The sequence below is a fragment of the Populus nigra genome, chromosome 19, assembly GCF_951802175.1.
Source record: "Populus nigra chromosome 19, ddPopNigr1.1, whole genome shotgun sequence".
NCBI lineage: Eukaryota > Viridiplantae > Streptophyta > Magnoliopsida > Malpighiales > Salicaceae > Populus > Populus nigra.
In genome coordinates, this window is record NC_084870.1 from 8,452,170 (window position 1) to 8,474,292 (window position 22,123).

At 35.8% G+C, this 22,123-nt stretch overlaps 4 protein-coding genes across 5 annotated transcripts; 3 read left to right on the plus strand and 1 right to left on the minus strand.

Annotated features, from left to right (window-relative positions):
* Positions 1-3,555: 3,555 nt before the first annotated feature.
* LOC133679075 (protein TUNICAMYCIN INDUCED 1-like) lies at positions 3,556-5,491 on the plus strand. Its single transcript, XM_062101578.1, has 3 exons — positions 3,556-3,784; positions 3,877-4,224; positions 4,477-5,491. The coding sequence occupies exons 1-3, from the start codon at positions 3,659-3,661 to the stop codon at positions 5,296-5,298; spliced, it is 1,296 nt and encodes a 431-aa protein (XP_061957562.1). The 5' UTR covers positions 3,556-3,658; the 3' UTR covers positions 5,299-5,491.
* A 424-nt stretch (positions 5,492-5,915) lies between these two features.
* LOC133679076 (malate dehydrogenase, glyoxysomal) lies at positions 5,916-9,128 on the minus strand. The gene is made up of 9 exons (XM_062101579.1): positions 8,882-9,128; positions 8,543-8,758; positions 7,931-8,245; positions 7,645-7,734; positions 7,453-7,536; positions 6,672-6,707; positions 6,460-6,549; positions 6,279-6,373; positions 5,916-6,187 (listed from the first exon to the last, which is right to left on the minus strand). Exons 1-9 carry the CDS (start codon positions 8,945-8,947, stop codon positions 6,115-6,117), a joined length of 1,065 nt encoding a protein of 354 aa, XP_061957563.1. The 5' UTR covers positions 8,948-9,128; the 3' UTR covers positions 5,916-6,114.
* A 3,987-nt stretch (positions 9,129-13,115) lies between these two features.
* On the plus strand, positions 13,116-16,761 carry LOC133679171 (receptor-like protein kinase 7). The gene is made up of 2 exons (XM_062101685.1): positions 13,116-16,089; positions 16,189-16,761. The coding sequence occupies exons 1-2, from the start codon at positions 13,527-13,529 to the stop codon at positions 16,593-16,595; spliced, it is 2,970 nt and encodes a 989-aa protein (XP_061957669.1). The 5' UTR covers positions 13,116-13,526; the 3' UTR covers positions 16,596-16,761.
* A 91-nt stretch (positions 16,762-16,852) lies between these two features.
* Positions 16,853-18,554, plus strand: LOC133679172 (uncharacterized). Of its 2 annotated transcripts, none has more exons than XM_062101687.1 (4): positions 16,853-17,408; positions 17,503-17,715; positions 18,028-18,141; positions 18,273-18,554. In XM_062101687.1, exons 2-4 carry the CDS (start codon positions 17,542-17,544, stop codon positions 18,342-18,344), a joined length of 360 nt encoding a protein of 119 aa, XP_061957671.1. In that variant the 5' UTR covers positions 16,853-17,408; positions 17,503-17,541; the 3' UTR covers positions 18,345-18,554. The 2 variants fall into 2 exon arrangements, with proteins under 2 accessions (XP_061957671.1, XP_061957670.1); XM_062101686.1 differs by having other exon boundaries at positions 17,553-17,715.
* Positions 18,555-22,123: the final 3,569 nt, after the last annotated feature.

A 22,123-nucleotide genomic window follows, 5' to 3' on the forward strand; every position in this document is an offset into this window, starting at 1 on the left:
AAAAGAAAGACCTGCCAGTGTGTGGGCGATTCTCGTGTCATTCAGATGGCTACCAAAAAGGCTTTATGAGGCAATGTTTGGAAGGTCTAAACGCCTTCCACATGGTGGTGTGACACGTGTATTAGAAGCATTGCTGATTTGGCGTTGGAGACTAGAAAGAGGCACATGCATCATCGACTCACGATGTTGTCTCATCAATTGTGATGCTACATCATAAAACGGGGTTTCCTTCACAACGGGATTCATTCCCCTGCAAGTATGAGGCGCAGTGAAAAGATGACCTTTAAAATTCATTCCATTTTAGATTTACAAATATTAAAATTGTCCAAATAATAACATTAATATTTAAATTATCAATGAAAATTTTATTAATTTAATGTACCTAGATTTCCAAACTTTGTAAATGGGAATCGCATATGGTGATGTTGCTGTGATGGTGCTCAATTTTTTAGTTTGAACTGCACAACGATGTATAGCATTATGGCCTCAAAACTTGAGCCATTTCTTCTATTTTTTGTTTCTTTTTGCCCTCTCTTCAAGCCTCTCCACACGGATCCTCAACCCCATAATCTCATCAATGTCAGAAGCAAGCAAATCTCGCCTATCGACTTTCTTCTCCTCTGAGCCTTTACTTTTCTGCTTCTAAGCTGACCATGATCAAGTGGTTGCTTTGGTGGGAGGACCCTCACATGACCCGACCCACCTAATCCCATCCCTTTACGATTGCCCATATTTGCCATCATCTTGGAAGCTATGCCCCGTGTATGATTTTCCATTCCCTCCTGTGAAAACAACTTTGCTCGTCTGGAGTGGTTAGATGGGTAGCTTGTAGTCAGTAGTCCTGTAGCTTTTAGCTGGACACTAGATAGATGGTTCCTGCGTTCCTACGGATCGCTTTATAAACAATATAAATTAATATAATAATAATACTTGAAAGTTAGATTTATGAATATCATCCCACGTCTATATAAAATTTTTTAACCAATAATTATAAAAAACCAATACATGAATGTACATAATATATAAAATTTATTGAATAATAATTAAAAAAAAACAATGCAAGGCTGCACTTATTAGAAATTATATAAAAAAAAACAATATAAAAAAAAATTAATCTATATAAAATTAAAAAAAACCTACAGATAAATCATATATACCACTCTAAAAACTAAACACATTCAATATCATTTAAAAATAAGCACAATCTAATTAAAACATAAATCAAAAATTTATTTAAAAAAATATACAAGTTCAAACGTTTGCGGGCCTGTTAGGCCAGACACTTGGGTCTGACAAACATGACTGACTCATGTTAGCTTGGGTATGGCAAGCATGCCAAACCTATCTTATTGGGTCTGACAAGCATGATAGACCCATGTTGGTTGGGTCTGACAAACATGACTGACTCATGTTAGCTTGGGTATGGCAAGCATGCCAAACCTATCTTATTGGGTTTGACAAGCATGATAGACCCATGTTGGTTGGGTTTGACAACCTAGAGTGTTTAAAATTAGCTTATTTTTTTTTAAAAAAAACATGACTGCCTTAATTAATCTCAAATGCAAAATCCATTCGCGGTCTCTTGAATCTAGCAAAATCCAAAAGAAATAATTAAAATAAACAACCCAGCGCAATGACAAAATACTTATACCAGCCCAGAACAAAGAGAAACAACAAAGGAACCATTGTCATCCCGTGCAAAATCAACCAAAATCCCATCCAACTACACCAGGCCAGCACTCTCCCAAGAACAACCATGCAATTGGGTACATCGTAGGTAAGGCTTTTATCAAACTACCCGCCCCTCCACACAGAACAAATCAGGAGAATGATAGCCCATCAAACATTCACTAACAGCAAACAACTCAGCAACTCAGAGCACGCAACCCACACCATGAAAAAAAATAGCAAAAAGCAAATAACTCATAACTTATTACAATTTCTTCTTGACAAACACTGTTTTAATTCACAGCAAAAACACTCACATTTTAAAGTACATAACTGAGCTCTTTTAGTTGTTTTTTTTTTCTTTTGTAATTGTAATGTAATGATCCGAAATATTAGAGAAATCCCATAAAAAATTATCAATCATAGGACAATTGCCTGAATTTATGTGTATTCTTAATTCCTTTCCTCATGTTCCAACGGTTGTGCCAGTACAACAAGCTGTGAAGTTTATAATTACAAAGAAGATAGGTATGCTTCTGGGTTATTTGATCGGTGTTTTATTGCAAATGGGTGTTTGAATTCTAGTGACGGGAAAAGGATGAGTGTAATATTTAATATAAAAGCATTTTTGTTATTAAATGAAATATACAAGTAATCTTGTAAATAATTATATATTAAGATATTAATGTTAACACATTAATTTTTCAAAATTCAATAGAATAAAATATAAATGTCGGGTAATTCTTCTATTTTAAAAACAGGTTTGATGGTTATGACATCTGTCTAAAGCCATGTTTGTTTGCTAAAAAGTAGTTTTTTTTTGGAAAGTGAATTTCAGGAAAATAAATTCCGGAAAAGTGAATTATTTTCTGATATTTGGTAGTATAATGAAAAATAAGTTGGAAAACACTTTCCAGTGCTTGATTATGTTATGGAAAATGAGCTGAAAAATAACTTATTAATGTTTTATTTTTCTCAAATTTGTTAAAATAATAAGGAACAAATCTTACAAATTAAAAAGTTGAATGAGAATGAAATTGAAAAAACATATAATTTCATAAATTATCTAAAACAAAATAAATAATAATCAAAATAATAGAGATCAAATCTAAAAAATAAAAAAAATAAAAGATGAAAAAATTAAAATAATAATAATTAACATTTCATAAATTATTTCAAATAAAATAAGTAACAATAAAAAGAATGAGGACTAAATTTTATAGATAAAAAATTTCAATAAAAAAATGATAAGGGAAAAGTAAATAACAATTATAAAAATAAGAATTAAAGTTAATATAAAAATTAAATTTTAAGAGATGAAATTAAAAAATAAATATTCAAAACAAAATATATATAGCTATCAAAATTTTGAGGACCAAATTTGATATAATCAGCAAATAATATGACATTTCTAAATTTTTCACAACTTCCGGAAAATGTTTTTCGCCCAAATTTTTCAGGAAAACACTTTTCTGAAAACCAAGTCAGATTTTCTTTTGACTGAAAAGTATTTTTTGTTGATCAATTTTTTTAATAATAAAAAAAACACATGAAAGTTTGGAAAGTGATTTCCTGAAAAGTGAATTCCGGAAAACAAACATCGCGTAACGCATTGAAGGTTCAAACGACAAGTCAATTCTACAACTTCCACCGACACATCATTCAGCGTTGAAACAGCCAGAAATATCGCGTGACCCCACGCCACCCCACCCCACCCTTACGCCAATACCCAAACTCTCTCTCTGAACACCATCAAATCAAAACCAATCATCTTTCACCTCCACATCATTTCCTCTCTTCTCATTGGTCCATTCGTTCCACGTCACCATTCCATAAATCTTCGGACACTAATCTAGAACCTTCACCCTTTATAAGCCCCACAATAATAATAAAGAAATTCACAACCAAATCAATTTCTGCTCCAGAACCATCAACTTACCAATTCTATTGATCTCCCCTCTACTTTTAACCCCCTCCGGTTCCGATATCAATGGCAATCAAATCATCATGCCGCTACCTTACCTTAATTTCCCTCATATTCACAACTCTGTCCTTTACCGCAGCTCTGTTCTCCGCACCGGACATCAATTCCCCTCCCCATCCAAAAGCAATCTCCGTAAGTAGTTAACTTCGCAAGTTGCAAAATTCTTTAACTGTACCTTTCCATATCTTTATTCTAATGACAACTTTTTATTTTTGCTGCTGTAGGATTTGAAGGAAGCGATTGTGAAGGGCTTAGGGTTTCAAGCGGATGAATTCAAAATATCTGGTTTTGATTTGAGAGACGCACTCGTGGGCCATTCGGTGGCTTATGAATTTGATGTGGAAGTTGATAATAAGGTGTTTCCGTTCAAGTTATTGGAGGATGTGAACCGGTGGGAGTTTGTTGATTTACCTATTTTTAGAGTTGAAGACCCGATTAGACCCGGTGATGAAAACGGGTTGGTGGAGCAGAAAAAGGATGACAATGGATCGCCTGTTTTAGCTCCGTTTCAGCTTTCTGGACCCATGGAGATATGGATTCAGGATGCCAAAGATATGCGCATTTCATTGCCGGTATGTGATTGATTTCGATTTTATTCTAGTTCATTCGGGCTATTTTCGACAGCTAGAATTTGTTAGTTTTTATTTATTTATTTATTTATTTTTAAAGGAGTTTATGAAGGGCCTGTTTTAGGTTAGCCATGTTTTTGTTACAATGATTTTGGGTCATTTTATTTGCCCGATATTTTCACCCCGAGTTTTCCATAAGAAATTGTTTTGAATTTCAGTTCAGAAGCTGAAAAAATTAATTTCCTTTATCTGCAGCACGATGTTGATGCTGGTGTTTTGAAAAAAGTAATTTTAGCTGATGGCGCTGTGGTTACGGTAAAGGGTGCGAGATCTGTTAGTCTGCGTCACCCTTTTGATCTTCCATTGCCTCTAAATCGAACTCAATCTGGTTTTGCTTCTGGTCTTCTTGCCTTAGCTGAACAGCTACGTCGTGCTTCTCGCTCTGAAGAAGCTCCCCCCCTCTCCCTGCGCATTGTTGGGCCCACGTCACTCACGTCTCCTTCCCCATCATCACAATCTTCCAATAACAGGCTCAAGCTGAAGCGCCTTGCTCCTGGACTTGTGGAACTATCCTTGCCTGCAAAATCCCAACCTGTTGATTCCCTCCCCGCTGTTGATTCAGAACGTGCTACAACTGTCCTTACTCCTAAACATTTCACTACAATGTGGCCTTTTGTTTCTGTGAACGGCTCGAACTCAAATTTGGTTGGTTTTGAGAAATTGCTTGCCTCAGTTTTGGGGTCCAGGGCTAATAAGAAAGGTTCCTTCAAGTTGTTGAAGGCAGATGTGTCAGCTCAGACATTTCTTAAGATAGGTTTTGGTGTTGAGAAGTTATTGAAAGAAGGAGATGGACTTGATTTGGAGGCTGTTCCTTGGTGGAGGACGAAGCCTGAGAGTGTGAGGATGCATTTTGAGGTATTGGCAAAGGTTGATGGCCAAAAGGTTGTACCAGAGAGAGTGGTGCAGGTTAATCCTGTGATTATAGAGGATACCGTGGCACCTCATCTGCTTACGGGAAATGTGAGCATGTCCAGAACTCCTGTTGTTCACCCTCCTTCCAATCCTTTCACCATTTAAACCATTGGCCGGGGACTTAGTTTTGGCAAATTTGCTGGAGAAACTGTAAATTTCCCCCCCTTTCCAGTTATACACAACGAGATAGTAGGGATGCACATTGTAAAAAGATGTAAACGAAGATCTGAAGAGGTCCTTATTGTTTGTGCTCCGAGTGATAATATGAGAGCCTTCATCTTGTGGTGTTGCTTGTTAATCATGTGTTGTTATCAACCTTTTCCCGGTAGTAAAAGCCACGCCCCTGGAACTCTTTCAGGAGCTACGGTCTTGCACGTTACACATAATTTTTATTCATGGTTATTTCCAAATTCCAATAGCTCCCTGGAAATATTGGTTGTAAAATCAATTGAAAGTGCTGGTGATATATCAGCTCAACAGAGAACAGGGTGATCAAGCTTTAGCCTGCAAAATCCATTACAGCGGGGGCATTATCAAGATGGCGTCCACTAGAGCAGCCAATAATCCACATCTATGGAATGGTTATGAAGGTTCCATATGGGGAAACAAGGCTACTTGTAACTCGTAAGCCAGTGAGAGAAGGGTATGTTACTCTGGGCATTTCATTGATCGACTTCGTCCTTGGGTGGGGAGAATGGCGTGTTTCTACAGTAAAAGATCGATTTTAGAATTTAAAAATACTGAAAATTATACTTGATACTCCGGTGATACTACATCAGTTCAAGCCATAAAAGATGATTGAGAATGACAATCTCTTGGTGAGTTTCAAATTGGCAAATATCATAAGAGATGATTTCAAACTGGTCCGGATACAAGGAACTACTCGTTAACGTTACATAATTTGCTTCACTTGGATTGAAACTATTTCCTGATGAAGGAAATCCCCTTCTGAATGCTTTCCGCCAACTCCTTTTTCGCCTTTTGCAATCCCACCCTGTTAAATATAATTACAAGATCAATTTTTTTGTTTATTTCTTTCTACCAACAAAGGAAAGTCAGCTGAGTAATTAAATGTTTCTTCATACCTCTCATATTCGTTTAGGGGACCAAGTTGATAGACTTCCTCAGCTCCTCTACGGCCAAGCCGTACCTTGGTCGCAAAGAATGGAAGTTCTGTCACCTATTATAATGAATGTGCTTGATTATTAAAAGGTTAAAATAGAAAGTTTAAAGGCTCTGACAAAAGGATGGATTTCAAAACAATACCTCAGAAGCTACAAATGCACATTCGACAACACCAGCATCTCCCCTCAAGCCACGGAGGCAGGCATCTGCAAATTTAACAGCTGCATATGCCTGCACAATTATGTAACCTTGTCTTCATTTTGGTCCAGCACGTCCATTAGGTTTGAAGTTTTATCATTCATTTTTGCAATCAAAGTTGGAGAATGAACAAAGGAAGGAATAGATTGGCTAACCATTGACAATGTTGCAGAGCCAGCCCCAGCTTTTGCCTGCCAATCACAAAAAACATTGTTTAATGTAGTTTAACCGATCTACTAAATCCAAATGGAAAGGAAACGGCAAACGGCAACTAGTAGAAGCAGTTTGAGGAGCTCATATGCTGGGAACCATCAACTTAAGAACAATTGCATTAAGAATTCATGTAGCAGCAGCGTGGCACTTTCCATCGAAGCTCGCAATCAGGATTTAGTGTACATCATAACAAAAACATGCGGTACTATACAAGCAATCAAAATTCTACAATAACAGGTGAAAATTATTTTCTGAACTAAGATTAGAGCGAAAACAATTCAAATAGTGTGGAACCGTGAGATTGAGTTCCATCTAGGAATGTACTGTAAAATGTTTAAGGGTTAACAGAAGAACTAAATGGAAAAGTTTGGAAGCTTCGGACTTTATGATCAACAGAGATGCAGTAGATGAAATTCGCAAAACTTTTCTACAATAAAAACATCAATTTTTGCCAGTCCAATACCACCATCCTTGTCCATGTCCACTTGGAATTTTATGTTCGATTTACAATAGCAAGCTGTTATAGCGCATGCTAATATATATCAGACCACTGAAAAATTACCAGAGAGGTGGTAACATATCGTATGTTAAACACTGGCTGGTTCTCTCTCTCTCTCTCTCTCTGCCCAAGCAGATGACACTCAACAGAACACTTGGAAGGATCTAATTACATCCAGTGTTGAAACCCAACGCGCTCCAAAAATATAAAAATAAAAATATTACCTGAACAACCTCTGTTCCACCATCTTGAATTCGGTTTGTCAGGTATTCAGTTTCTTCAGGGGTGAAGGAGGAAGGGGGCTTAGCCTACAAATAGTGCATCAAGTCATTGCATTAAAAGCATTCACTTCATAATGTGCTAGATTTTTAACATCTAAATTGGTGTTGACATTTTCTCATAACAATCTACACTACCTGCGACAGAAGGGGCAAAATTGTAACTCCAGCATGGCCTCCAACGACTGGAACATCAACTTCCCTAGGATCAAGTCCCAGAACTTCTGCCTGCAAAGAAATCAGGGAGCAGAATGTAGAAAGCTCATAAAAGTAAAAAAAACAAACAAACATAAAAGCTCCATTTGGTGTTCCAGTAAGAAATATTCTACTTGGTCTGGCAGATTTTAGCTACCTTAAATGTCAGAGCGTAAGCAATTTACAAGGGCAGAAAATTATTAGCTAGTCCAATTCGCTGATTACATACCACGAAAGTGTTTGCTCTCACAACATCAAGCATTGTAACTCCTAGAAGTCGCTTTGGATCATAAGTTCCAGCTTTCTTGAAAACCTCTGCTGCAATTGGAACTGTAGAATTAACTGGATTGCTGATCAAGTTGACAATCGCATTGGGGCAGCACTTTGCTACTCCCTCGCAGAGAGTTCTGACGATCCCAGCATTGATTTTGAAAAGATCATCTCTAGTCATTCCAGGCTTCCTTGGCACACCAGCAGGTATGATCACAAGGTCCATCCCTGTAAGAGCACTTTCAAGCTGTGGCTGCCCTAGGAAACCCCGAACCTAGAAAACCAAATAGTATAACATAGCTATCAAATGCTTTCAAGACTACATGATAAAGTTCGAAATCATGAATAAAACTTCTGTTACTTGGATGAATGATTCTTACCCATTGGATTACATTAGAAACAGTTTAAAAAATGCCAGTTATAAAAACATAAAACAAGTCATAATTGGCTCCAAACCAAGAACATTACAATTCCAAGATAAAAGGATTACATTCCATTACAGTCGGTCATGACCACATATATTTAAGATATCAAAAAGAAAAACATAGCTAATGATGGACTAATAAATTACCACAGCACCAGTGTCCATGTGGCTAATATCAGCAGTGACCCCGGGAGCATTCACAACATCATAGAGGTGAAGAACTGAGACCAAAGGATTCATCTTCATTAGCATTGCAAGAGGTTGCCCAATCCCTCCAGCAGCACCCAAGATAGCCACTTTGAACCCAGGCGCTCCCCCTTTTGCTCTGCAATCGGTTCTCTTCAAAACACAGCTTTCCTCCATCTATTGAAACATTACCCACAGATCTTTTTCAGGAAAAAGTTCCAACTTTCTTGAAAATAACATAGAAGGGTATACACATATATTAACCGCAAAACAAGTCAAAAGATAAAGCAAAACGAAGACCTGGGAATTTGGACGTTGGAGATGAGCTGATACCCTTGCAATCCTTTGGTTAGCCACCGACTCCATAGCTAGGTGTTTTGCAAAACTGGCAGGTGAGAAAATTGTTTTGGTGTCGCTGTACTTGCACAACTACATGAAGCAAAGAAGGGGTGGAGTGGATTTATTACTCAAGAAAATATTTTTTGGAGATAAATGGCAAATATAATTTTTGTGGAAACAAGTTTCTGAGCCCTTATCTCATCTGAATCTCTCAAAATGTACGTGGCTATAATTTTCTTCGCAAATTATGTTCTTTTTTTCCCCTCAAACATTTGTTTGGTTTCTCCTGAATTTTGATAGAGCAATAATGATCTCATGGCATTCCAAGAGCTCGCATTTAGTTAATGTTATATATTAAAAACAAAATATATTAAAGAATTTAAAGAAAAATTTGATATAATCAATATAATATAACATTTTTATAATTTCTAGAAAGTTTTTTTTGTTCAAAATAAAAAAATATCTAAATATCAGATTAAGTTTTTATAGTTATTTTTATTAATCAATTTTTTTAATAATAAATAAACACATAAAAATTTAAAAATTATTTTATAAAACAAATGAATCATATATCTTAGCACTACTCTCAACAGCCACAAAACTATAGAATATGTCGGGATTCTAAGATAATAAATACACTAATTCTATCCTAACCTTTTAGAATCCACACCAGACAAGAAAAATCGTGATATAATTCAATTTTCTGAACAAATTTTATCATGTTAAAGTATTTCTTTCCCTCAATTTTTAGAATTAATAACTAGATTATAAAATCATAATAATAATCATAGTTTTTAAACCTATATGATAGTCAACTCGAATCAAGAACCGGCTCATTGAGTTGTTTTATACTAATTCTTTTTTTATATAAAACAAAACAACTAAGTCAACAAGTTAAAATTAAATTTTAATTGAGTCAACGAAGTTATTCAAGATGATCCTGATTTTTACCCTCTCATAATTCTTTTTAAACATGGCCTGGTTCTGATTTGGATTTACGCCGGGCAGGTTTTGAAAACTAAGGTAATGGTTTCATTGATTTGTTTTTCCTCGCCCAGGAGAATTAAAATCACCGTTTTCAAACTGCCTGGGTTAAAAGCCCAGTTATAAACCCTCCAACCCAAGCCCTATCTCACTCTACTCCCTTAATTGGGCTAGTCCAGCCCAAACAGTCAAGGCAAGGAGCCTGACAAACCAGGCCTGACACAGCTCGGTGGTACTGCGCTTACATTTCTAGGTCGGTCCCACTACCCCAGCAAGGTTAGCGGGCCCAGGCCCAGAAGATAGGGTTCGGTTTGACGGTTTGACTAAGGGCACATTGCTTTTCTCAAGTTCACTGAATCATCTGAATGGTCCAGAATATGAATCCAAAGTTAGGCCTCAGTCTTTGACCTGAAGGCACTCCCTCGCATTTCTCTTGCATTGATTTCTCGTGGTCAACATGCAACTTGTTAGTAGTTTATTAGACCGCAGGCAGGCCTTTTTTCCAGAATTTCTCTATCAGATAGACTTCAAATATCCTGTCACGGAAAGACAAGAGCTGAAGGAAATCGCCCCTCCATGATTTGTAATGCTGTTGAGGAACAAATACATTAACTTTATTTATTAAATATCTATCACCGATCAGGCAATTATTTGTCAATGAGTGCTTTTACTTTCTATATATCATCATGCTCTGCCTTGAAGTTTGAACATTGCAAAAGACAATATGGTTTCTTAATATGAATGATTGCATCGAAGGTCGCGTCCTCGATTCGGTGGGTGGTGCATGGATATCAAAGTAATTTCCGTTTAAAAAATGGTTTCTATACAAAATAAATTATTCAAAAGAATATAATTTTTTGATATTTGACATTATTATGAAAAGGATTTGAAAAATGATTTTCAGTTTTTTGTTTTATCGTAAAAAATAACTTATAAATATTATTTTTAAGTTTATTAAGAAAATAAAAATTAAATTTGATAAATTAAAAAATTAAAAAATAAAAAAATGAAATATTTGATATATCCTTCTTTTTTAAAAAAGTTTTGGAAAGTGTTTTCTTAGAGAAAATAAAAGAAAAATAGTTTTTTTATCCGAAAAGTGTTTTTTATTTACTGGTTTGGTTTTTAAGGTTATATATCAGATATTAAAAAGTGGGGAAAATAATTTTCACAAAAATATATTTTATAAAATATTATATATTTGGTCAGGAAAGGAAATGACAGATATGCTTAAAATATACGTATGGCCTTTCTCGAATCTAAATTAATCGATTCATAGGATAGAAAAATGATTCGTTTGGTGTTGGTTGTCTCATTCTACTGTATTTTTATCATCTATCTCTTCACCGTTCTTCCACTAAACAAATATTTGCAACGAGGAGGGGCAAAAATCCGTCTACCTACTACAAACGATCTTGTTCGTTGTTGTATCTGCTGAATGCTCTACCATCTTTTAGATTTATCAGCAACCCTTGGACTGGCTTTTTTGTGATTAAATTTCAACGTACTGGACGTCATTCCATCTTCTTGTCGTCTAGGGTGGCACGCGAGGACTTTCAAAATGCTTGAAAGAGGAAGAACAAAACAGGTTAATTACTAATTAAATATCACTATAAGGGAATAATATACATGCATGCCAGAGTTGGTATTCTTTGAACGAACACAAAAAACAACAAAAAGAAAGAAAGAAAGGAAAAGAAATGTTACAATAATTATATAATCAAGGTGCTTCTAACAACTACACGTGATATTACTACTTAAGAAGACACGAGGAAGGAGAAGTGAAAGAAAAAGGGAAGAAAAGGCTTTGCCTTGAAAGAAACAGCAACTCTACTGGTCAAAATGCACCACTTTCCTGCTACAAGTGATGATGAATAGATGGGACATACTTCTCCTTCACTCTCTAAGTCTAGACTCATGGACCCAGAGACTAGCTGGGTGATCGGTGATGGAATATAGGCAGCTCTTGTTATATTGCCAATAATCACCGGTAACCAAGCTACACGAGACTTTTTGTGCAGGACCTTTATGCTATTTGAGCCTTTTTTTGATGAAAATTTGTTGTTTTTTACCTCGATTTTTAGTTGCTTTTGCCAGTGAGTTTGTTTTTTTTTCCCCCTCTTTGCTAGGGTGAGTTCAAATGAAAATAAAGTATGTAATTCGTAATCACACACACACAAAAAAAAAAAGAGATTGAAGCTTTTGGTTTGTCAAATGCTCTTTTGTGTTTGTTTTGGTTGGACGAAAAGCGTGGGAAATTGGAAGAGATTTGAGAGAAGAAAAAAAATGGATGAGATTTGAGAGAGAAAATGGTGGATTGGGATTTTGAAAAAGTTAGAGAGAAGGGATCAATTAAGATTTTCTTTCTTTCTTTCATTTTCATTTTATTTTTTTTTAGTTATTTTTTCAAAAAATTAAATTAATTTTTTTCTGTGACGTTCGTATCAATTTGATATGCTTTGTCAATTTATCTATAAAATTGACTAAAATTATAAAAATATCGAAGATAAAAAAAAATTAAGAAGATTACATTAAAAAAATACTATGAAAATACAAGACAGATTAAAACTCGAGAGTAAAAAGATTTCATTAAAAATGCAATTAATCCTCCTCCAGATGAGAGACAAGCTAGCCATACAACAATGGAGATCCATAATTTCTGCCGGCCGAGGGGTTTTTCTTATTAAGTTGGAAAAGCTTGTTGCCTCCACCTTTAAATCCAAACCACGAATTACCCCCCGAGCCAAATCCCAGATCTCAATTCGATTCCAATATTTTTTTTTGTTCGAGCATCCAAAGATTTCAAAAAAACCCGGGTTGAGTCTGCCTTCTGAAACAGCGTAGTTTTTTACACATGAACATAAAACTTGGACGGAATCTATGTATGTTTAAGAAAACTTAGACGGAATTTATCCAATCAAGACCCAAAAAAAAAAATAAACCTTGAAAACTCAATAAGATCCCCCGGATATATTTGGATGGGCTTGTGTGCCTGGCCATTTCGATCTTCCGATCGTTTCTCCTTTCTGATAAGTCCAAGTCGGTGTTAATAAAGTGATGTCACATCAAAACAAGGCAGACAAAAGAAAGAAACACGAGGATCATCCGCCCTGCAAGGCCACTACAACCAAAACGTGGACAAATACAAAAAAACTAGTACCAGTCAACAGTCATTAATACCAAATTTTTCCCAAGCGGCAGCTATATAGTCCTCCTCCATGCACAAGTCAACCTCGGCGGCCATAAGGTTCCATCTCTTGGTCTTCCTGTTCCTTGCCCCCAACTAAAAAGTAAGAAGAGTTGCCCATCTTGGCGTTACAACCACAGAGATCCCAAAAATGAGTTATTATTGCTCTATCCTTAACAGCTAAATAATAATTCCATGGTAAACTCTTCACGGTTGGACTTGCTACGTGGAATATCATCATCTCTTCAACTAAATTATGTTCTTTGTCTCTCATGTGAACCGGCCTCAAAATTCAAGCCCACCTCGTGCCGAACTCTGTGATAGTTCAGTTTACTCTGCATTACATCTCCACGCTTCTCTTCCTCCATAGACTAACCAGAAGAGCACATTGCTCCCTCCTGAACCCCCCACCATTCCTAGACCTCTTCGGCCGAAATGTTGGTCCAATATTTCTGGCAATGGTTTCCTTTGCTATTTTTCTATCTAACGTTGAGCATGCTCATTTCTCCGTCAAAATCAGATGATCAGTTTCAAATGCTTTTGAAGTTCAAGTCTGCAGTTCAACATTCAAAAACAAACGTGTTCACCACATGGACACAGGAAAATTCAGTGTGCAACTTCACTGGAATTGTTTGTAACAAGAATCGATTTGTCACCGAAATCAATCTTCCTCAACAACAACTAGAGGGTGTTCTTCCATTTGATGCAATTTGTGGACTACGATCGCTAGAGAAAATCTCGATGGGGTCAAATTCTTTGCATGGTGGCATCACTGAGGACCTGAAACATTGTACAAGCTTGCAGGTCTTGGATTTGGGTAACAATTCGTTTACTGGGAAGGTGCCTGACTTGTTTACTTTACAAAAGCTGAAGATCTTGAGTTTAAACACCAGTGGATTTTCGGGGCCTTTTCCGTGGCGTTCATTGGAAAATCTTACCAATCTTGCTTTTTTAAGCCTTGGTGACAATCCATTTGATGTAACAAGCTCATTTCCTGTTGAGCTTTTAAAGCTTGATAAGTTGTATTGGCTTTATCTGTCAAACTGCAGCATTAAAGGGCAGATACCAGAGGGCATTTCAAATCTTACCCTGCTTGAAAATCTTGAACTCTCGGATAATCAGTTGTTCGGAGAGATCCCAGCTGGGATTGGGAAACTCAGCAAGCTTTGGCAACTTGAGCTTTACAATAATTCCTTGACAGGAAAACTTCCTACGGGATTTGGAAATCTTACAAGTCTAGTGAATTTTGATGCTTCACATAATAGGCTTGAAGGTGAGCTCGTGGAGTTGAAACCCTTGAAACTCCTTGCTTCCTTGCACCTCTTTGAAAACCAATTCACTGGCGAGATTCCTGAGGAGTTTGGTGAACTCAAGTACCTTGAAGAGTTCTCTCTTTATACGAACAAGCTCACCGGTCCACTTCCTCAAATACTAGGCTCGTGGGCAGATTTTGCTTACATTGATGTTTCAGAGAATTTCTTGACAGGTCCTATTCCTCCAGACATGTGCAAGAACGGAAAAATGACTGATCTTCTGATTCTGCAAAACAATTTCACAGGCCAAGTCCCAGAAAGCTATGCGAATTGTAAGTCTCTTGAACGCTTTCGTGTAAGCAAGAATTCTCTTTCAGGTTCTATTCCTGCCGGAATATGGGGTATGCCAAACCTTTTCATTGTTGATTTTAGTATGAACCAATTTGAAGGTCCTGTGACAGCTGATATTGGCAATGCAAAGTCTCTTGCTATAGTAAATTTAGCTAACAATCGGTTTTCTGGTACATTGCCTTCAACCATTTCTCAGACTTCTTCATTAGTGTCAGTCCAGTTGAGTTCAAACAGATTTTCTGGTGAAATACCTTCAACAATTGGTGAATTGAAGAAACTGAACAGTCTTTATTTGACTGGAAACATGTTCTCTGGTGCCATACCAGACTCATTAGGTTCATGTGTCTCTCTCACTGATATAAACCTCTCTGGCAATTCGTTTTCTGGGAATATCCCAGAGAGTCTTGGATCTTTGCCAACGTTAAACTCCTTGAATTTGTCCAACAACAAACTTTCTGGTGAAATTCCAGTTTCTTTGTCACATCTAAAACTAAGCAATCTTGACCTGTCAAATAACCAGTTGATTGGTCCCGTACCCGACTCTTTCTCTCTCGAGGCTTTTCGTGAAGGTTTTGATGGAAATCCAGGTTTGTGTAGCCAAAATCTGAAGAATCTTCAACCATGTTCACGCAATGCTAGGACATCTAATCAGCTTCGAGTATTTGTATCTTGTTTTGTTGCTGGGTTGCTAGTTTTGGTCATCTTTTCTTGTTGTTTCTTGTTCTTGAAATTGAGGCAAAACAATCTTGCTCATCCATTGAAGCAGAGTTCTTGGAATATGAAATCTTTTAGGATACTAAGTTTCAATGAAAGTGACGTTATCGATGCCATCAAATCAGAGAATTTGATTGGCAAAGGTGGATCAGGAAACGTGTACAAAGTTGTGCTTGATAATGGCAATGAACTGGCTGTAAAACATATCTGGACAGCAAATTCCATGGACCGGACAGGTTTCAGGAGCAGCTCAGCCATGCTGACAAAAAGGAATTCGCGGTCGCCAGAGTATGATGCTGAGGTTGCCACATTGAGTAATGTGAGGCATGTGAATGTGGTGAAGCTATACTGTAGCATCACAAGTGATGATTGCAACCTGTTGGTCTATGAATATCTACCTAATGGAAGCTTGTGGGATCGGCTACACTCTTGTCACAAGATCAAGATGGGGTGGGAGTTGAGGTATTCAATTGCTGCTGGGGCTGCAAGGGGATTGGAGTACTTGCATCATGGGTTTGACAGACCAGTGATTCACAGGGATGTGAAGTCGAGTAATATTCTCTTGGATGAAGAGTGGAAGCCTAGGATTGCTGATTTTGGACTAGCAAAGATTGTGCAGGCTGGTGGTCAAGGGGATTGGACTCATGTCATTGCTGGAACTCACGGATACATAGCTCCTGGTAAATTTCTCTCATGTTTTGCCTTTCCTTGTTTGTTTTACTCTGTTTTGTTTATAGATGATTTTGCTAATTTGGTTGTTTCTGCACTGTGATGCACAGAGTACGCATACACATGCAAGGTAAATGAGAAGAGTGATGTGTACAGCTTTGGTGTAGTCCTGATGGAACTGGTGACAGGAAAAAGGCCTATAGAACCGGAATTTGGAGAAAACATGGACATAGTGTACTGGGTTTGCAGCAAACTGGAGAGCAAAGAGAGTGCGCTTCAAGTGGTGGACTCAAACATCTCAGAGGTATTCAAGGAGGATGCCATCAAAATGTTGAGAATTGCTATTCACTGCACATCAAAAATCCCAGCACTTAGACCCTCAATGAGAATGGTAGTTCATATGCTGGAAGAGGTTGAGCCTCTTCAACTCACGGACGTTGTTGTTGTCGATAAAGTAAGTGGAAGTTGTTCAAAGGAGAAAGTGAACCCTGGTAGCATATCTGATCCAAGCAGTTAGAGTAGGAGGTTAGTTTTTTTTTTATGGGAGCTTGGCCTTGTAGGTTTTTTTTATGCAATAAACCTGTAACTTTGAGCTTGTGGAAGTGCAATAGGCTTAAATATAGGCTTGTAAGAGTTATATAGTAACTTTTATATCAAGAATGTGATATATTTTCTCCTGCAAAGCAGTAAATGCTAAATAGTTGGGTGCAAAGGAAGGCAGGCGCATCACATATTTGCTTCTACACAACTGCTTCACATTTGGGAATTACACTGAGAAGACTAATTTTTTACCGAAGATTGTAGAAAATTGAGAAGAACAATCGTCCCTTTAATTTGATTAGATCTTTTGGCGAGAGGGATGAAGTCGAAACTAGGTTCTTGGTGGACAAATCATTTTTCTGGCCATTAAACCACAAATTGGTTTTTAGTAGTTGCTTTTTTGCAGTTCTAGTTACCACCAGCACCTTAGTAATCAATAGCCATTACTATGAAAGGTCAAAATTAAGAACAAGAATAAAAGAACAGACAGAGAGTGTTAAAAGACCAGAATGCAATTGCCAATTGGGCTCAGAATAAAACAAAACTGAAAGGGTTAAAATTAAGAATAAGATACAAAGGTATAGAAATAAAAATGGGCGTATTTCATTTTATTTTCGGGCTTGGAATCAGAACATAAATCCTTGAAAGCTATCCAAAACATTACCCGCACCAATTATGCCCACCAAATCATGAGTTTAGTAGGTTTCACCGATTCACTCCTCACTTTCACACCCCCTTCCCTTCCCTTCCCTCACTCTCCATCTCCTTTCACTCTCTTGTTTTTCCATCAGTGAGTACCATCTCTATCTGTTTTGGGTTTTAAATTTTATATACAGAAAACACTTGTACTTCATTAATGTTTTTTTAACTTCGCTGGAAAACAGAACCCTTTAATGTTAATGTGAGAAATCTTGATTGCAAGCATGGATCCCAGGCAATTGGGGCTACACATGGAACCAGCCAAGGAGTCAGTGGTCTTAAATGGGAATCTTTATGGAAATATAGAGCCTTATGCGACTGGTTTTTTGAAGTTTCTGATCTTCACACAATTTACTATGAACAATCAGGAAATCCGACTGGGCATGCAAGTAGCCATGGTCCATAAAGTTTGCCTTTCTATCTCTGTGTTCACGTGTTTTTTTGCTTCTGGGTTATCTTTGTTTATTGTGTTTTTGATAATTGGAATTGTGTAATTGATCATGCATGTTGAAAGTAGCAGTCTTTCACTTGTCTTAGTTTTTGTAATATGATTTAGTCTTTTATGAGTGTTGTTTGGAAGTGGGTTGAATGAGTCTCTATATCTCTCTTTCGGAACTGTTTACGTTTTTGTAATATGTTGTATTTACAAGTTTGAAGTTTCAACTGTGGCATGCTTGTTGAGATTTTTATTGTGCATCTGCTTGCTACAGGCGTTTGCAAGGATAGAAAATCATTACTTTGTGAACAAGGGGTTTTTCCCTTCAGATTCTTCCCTATTAGAAAATGTTGATAAAAAACGACACATCAACACTACAATTGCACAGGTATGTCTTTCCTTTATTCCTCGATTTTCTCTCTGATCTGATTCTTTTAACACCCTATGTTCTAGCCAATTCCTGCAATTTGATCTCTTTGTTAAATTTCGATTGTTTCTGTGGCGGTTGCATCTTCGAAGGTGTCAAGCAGTAATCGATTTAACACAGTCAAATTATGTTGCTGGGGAGACATGATGTTTGCAGTCCTATGATGTCTGCTTGGGATCTTCATAGGGCATGGGCAGAGGCAGTTCTAAAGGTAAGTGAACTTCTCTGAGCTGTAGGCTCAGTCACAAAAAGAGGGGGGGGTTGGCTTAAGTGAACTGGTATTTGCAGAATAAATTTCTTAGCTAATTTTCTTGTCGATTCAGCATATGGAAAATTAGATTGTCAAGAAAAAAATATATTTTTATTTTCTTTCATCTTCAGGTTGCATTAGGCATCTTATTATTTTTTTGGTGAATTAACCGTATTATTGGGATATATTATATATAAAAAAATTAATATATTGGTATCTTATTATTTTGGAGGTGGGAAGAGATTATATATGGAATAAATTATAGTGTTAATATTATAATTTGAATTTGTGATTCATATGACTGTACAGTCTGACAATAGCAGTTACGCGCCAACACTTTAGGATAAATATTCCATCAAATGATTGAAATATTATCAATTCTATACGCAAACTATTTTTTTATATCAATTTTATCATTAAATTATTTTGATTTTTCAATTAAGAATTTTTGTTAGAATATTTAACAAAAACATGTGAAGTTTTCTATAAAATGACGTTATTTCTTACAAAAAGAAAAATAATGCAATATGAATGAAAATATAGATAAAATTTTTAAAAATAGATGAAAAATCTTAATTAAAATCTTTTAAAAAAAATAAAATGAAAATTGATATAAAATTAACTTGTCTGATGGTAACATACGATTACCTATATAATTGAATAGTATTTTTAAGATTTGCCTCTATTTTTATTTGTCTTTTATGACTTGAAGTAATGGCTACTTCAATTTATTTTATTTTACATTTTTATAATTGAATTACATGAATAAAAATATTTTACTTAATTTTTCATATTAATAACAAAAAAGCGAAGTAATGGCAGCAGTCACCTACGGTTCATATTTGCGGTTATTATTTATGTCACGACCCGAATCTCGGATCCATGACCGGCACATAGGCAAGGTTTCCCTCCAAGGTTCCATACCTATGCGAACCCAAACTTATACACAAACTTATCCTAACTCAATTTGAGTTCAACGCAACATTAATAACAAAATTAACTTCATAATATAATTGAATTGTCTTAATACAAGAGTTTATATAAATTCATAGTTTTGGAGCACTAACTTGACATAAAAGGAAGGTACAAATTACAATCAAAAAGCAGGTTCAGAAGGTCCAACAAAATAACCTGCTATCAAGCTATAAGCCTGAAAATGATAAATAATGAGATGGTGAGTTCAACAACTCAATGAGTAGATAACGTTCAATACACACACACGAGGTAGTACAACAATGAGAATTATATACAATTATGGCTCTAGGTTCTTATATGAAGGTTTCTCAAATATGCCATAACAAGAAGATCAAATGGTAAAGTTCGTCAGAAAATCAAAATACAATGAGCATGAGGCTCCGTACTGTGGGATGATCAGTTCACACAGGTTGGTGACTCCCCCGACCAACTACGGTTCAGATACGATGTGCACAAGGACTAACACTACCATGTTAGCATAGGTATTCTGACTGACATACCATAGGTTCATAATCATAATCAAACAGACATATTCATATCTCAAGGCTCAACTCATGACATCAATCAAATGAGGAGCTATCAATTCAGAAGTCAATTCAAAATATATATTGGTTCATATCAAGAATTCAGATTCAACAATTGATCATGCTTTATCATAACAAAGATAATAATCAACATATATATTATCAAGAAGCATGATCCAATTCATATTAACAAATCAAATATTTATACTATTTCTCATGCATATGGAAAATTATCCACTCACCTGACTCAAAAGCAGACACCGAAGAAAATCCTACTGATGTCCAGTCGGACGAATATTAGGATTATCTGAATACAAAGAAGACATATTCAAGAACAACTCAAAAGAATATTTAACTTATTTAATACACTTAACTAAGGGTGTATTACGTAATCCTATATGTTTTTGAACTAACTAGTCAATTTTCTCAAAAACCCAAAATTTAACGGTTTTCCCGAAATCTAATCCATAATAAAACAACTAATAAAATTGGAAATAATTCACTAAATCACCCTTAATTATTCATCAAACCAATCTGAAAAAGATAATATTATAGCTAGGGACTAATCTGGAATTTATCATATTTTTAGGGCCAAATTGTAATTTTCGTCTAATTGGAGGACCAAACTAAACATATCATAAATTCATGAATATAGTGGAATTATGTCCATAATTCATCCTCATTTCTGTCCAGATCATCTCATTATACTCCAGGGACCATTCTGGAATTTTACCAAATTTTTATGGTCAAATTGTAATTTTTATCAAATTGAAAGACTAAATTGAAAGTGTTAAAACTTCATAACTATACAGTAATTTTTCCCATAACTCATATTTCATCCTGTCCAGAATCTCGGAATAGGCTCCAGGGACCATTCTGCAAATTTTCCAAAGTTTGGGGACTAAACTGTAATTTTCTGAAATTAAGGGACCAAATTGAATTTTCATCATCTTCAACCTCCAACTCAGAATTCTCACAGATTACCTACTGTTCTTGCCAAATTTCTAACTCAACATTCACCATTTACACAATTCATAACTTAAAATCATCACAATCTTCCATAATCAACTCATTAATCAATTACCCATAACAATCAACCTTATAACATTCAATTTAATTCATCAATTAAACTCAAAACATAAATTTTCAAAACCCTAACATTTATCAAAACCAAAATTAAAAGCTCAATAATATAAATTTATACATTTAACAACCTAAATCTTACCTTTAAACTTATTTTCTTTAACTCCTTTCTATTTCCCTTCTAATTTTCCTCTTTTCTCTTGTTCTTCTTCTTCTTTCTCCCTTCTCCCTTCTCTCTCACGGTTTTTCACTAAAAATATTCAAATCTCTTCTTTTTTTTTCTTTCTATTTATATTTTTTATGTTTATCTAATTACTACAATACCTTTATTTATTTATACTCTAATATTTAAGCCTCGAAGAGCTTTATTGTATTTTCCTACTCATTTATTCAAAACATCACAAACTACGAAATAAAAACGCTGAAAAGTTCTTGGCTGGGTAGTGGAGTGCAATGAATTAATGCGTGTTGCTAAAAAATAAATAAATAAAAAATGTTAGTTGTAAAGCAATTTAACACCGGTTTAATCTCTTAAAATATTAATTTTTGATTCACTAAAACACCCTTAGTTTTCAATTAAATATTATACCCATGCTAAAAAAATACATGAACGGGGAAAATAAAAAAGAACAAACTCTAAAGTACGAGTCTGCCCATGCCATCCGCTAAGATGCCCACCATAATCTTTCTTTTTTGTTCTCTTTACTTCAAATGGAAATGGTCTGTAGCTTTTGAAACCACGTCTGGTTTTCTTTCTTCAAATGGCAATGGGCCAGTGGCTTTCTTGACAGGACTTCTCATAGAGAAACAAAGGAGTCCCCCCAGTACGTATAACTAGCAGAGAAAAATAAGGTACAGGTGTGTTCGAAGGAGTTATAGTAACTTCCTTGGAAGGTTTCCCTTTACTCTCAGTTCAAGAGAGGAAGGAGGAAGATCAAAGCTTCAGGAAAGATTATAAGCATGAAAGCATTAAAAAGCTCCGAAATTGGAGATCAGAAATTGCTGGAGGTATTATGTGTTAGAGAATAATATAAATCATATTTTGAAATCTCACCTAACAGTTTAAGCTATTGGGTTGAGTTGGTTCTTTAACATGGTATTAGAATCTTGA

Coding starts and splice junctions, on each gene's coding strand:
- LOC133679075 (XM_062101578.1), top strand. CDS start 3,659: ATGGCAATCAAATCATCATGCCGCTACCTTACCTTAATTTCCCTCATA. Junction 3,785..3,876: donor CCCATCCAAAAGCAATCTCC/GTAAGTAGTTAA, acceptor TTGCTGCTGTAG/GATTTGAAGGAAGCGATTGT. Junction 4,225..4,476: donor ATATGCGCATTTCATTGCCG/GTATGTGATTGA, acceptor CTTTATCTGCAG/CACGATGTTGATGCTGGTGT.
- LOC133679076 (XM_062101579.1), bottom strand. CDS start 8,947: ATGGAGTCGGTGGCTAACCAAAGGATTGCAAGGGTATCAGCTCATCTC. Junction 8,246..8,542: donor ACATGGACACTGGTGCTGTG/GTAATTTATTAG, acceptor TTGGTTTTCTAG/GTTCGGGGTTTCCTAGGGCA. Junction 6,188..6,278: donor CCCCTAAACGAATATGAGAG/GTATGAAGAAAC, acceptor TATATTTAACAG/GGTGGGATTGCAAAAGGCGA.
- LOC133679171 (XM_062101685.1), top strand. CDS start 13,527: ATGTTGGTCCAATATTTCTGGCAATGGTTTCCTTTGCTATTTTTCTAT. Junction 16,090..16,188: donor TCACGGATACATAGCTCCTG/GTAAATTTCTCT, acceptor TGTGATGCACAG/AGTACGCATACACATGCAAG.
- LOC133679172 (XM_062101686.1), top strand. CDS start 17,308: ATGAGTTTAGTAGGTTTCACCGATTCACTCCTCACTTTCACACCCCCT. Junction 17,409..17,552: donor ACTCTCTTGTTTTTCCATCA/GTGAGTACCATC, acceptor CATGGATCCCAG/GCAATTGGGGCTACACATGG. Junction 17,716..18,027: donor TGGGCATGCAAGTAGCCATG/GTCCATAAAGTT, acceptor TGCTTGCTACAG/GCGTTTGCAAGGATAGAAAA.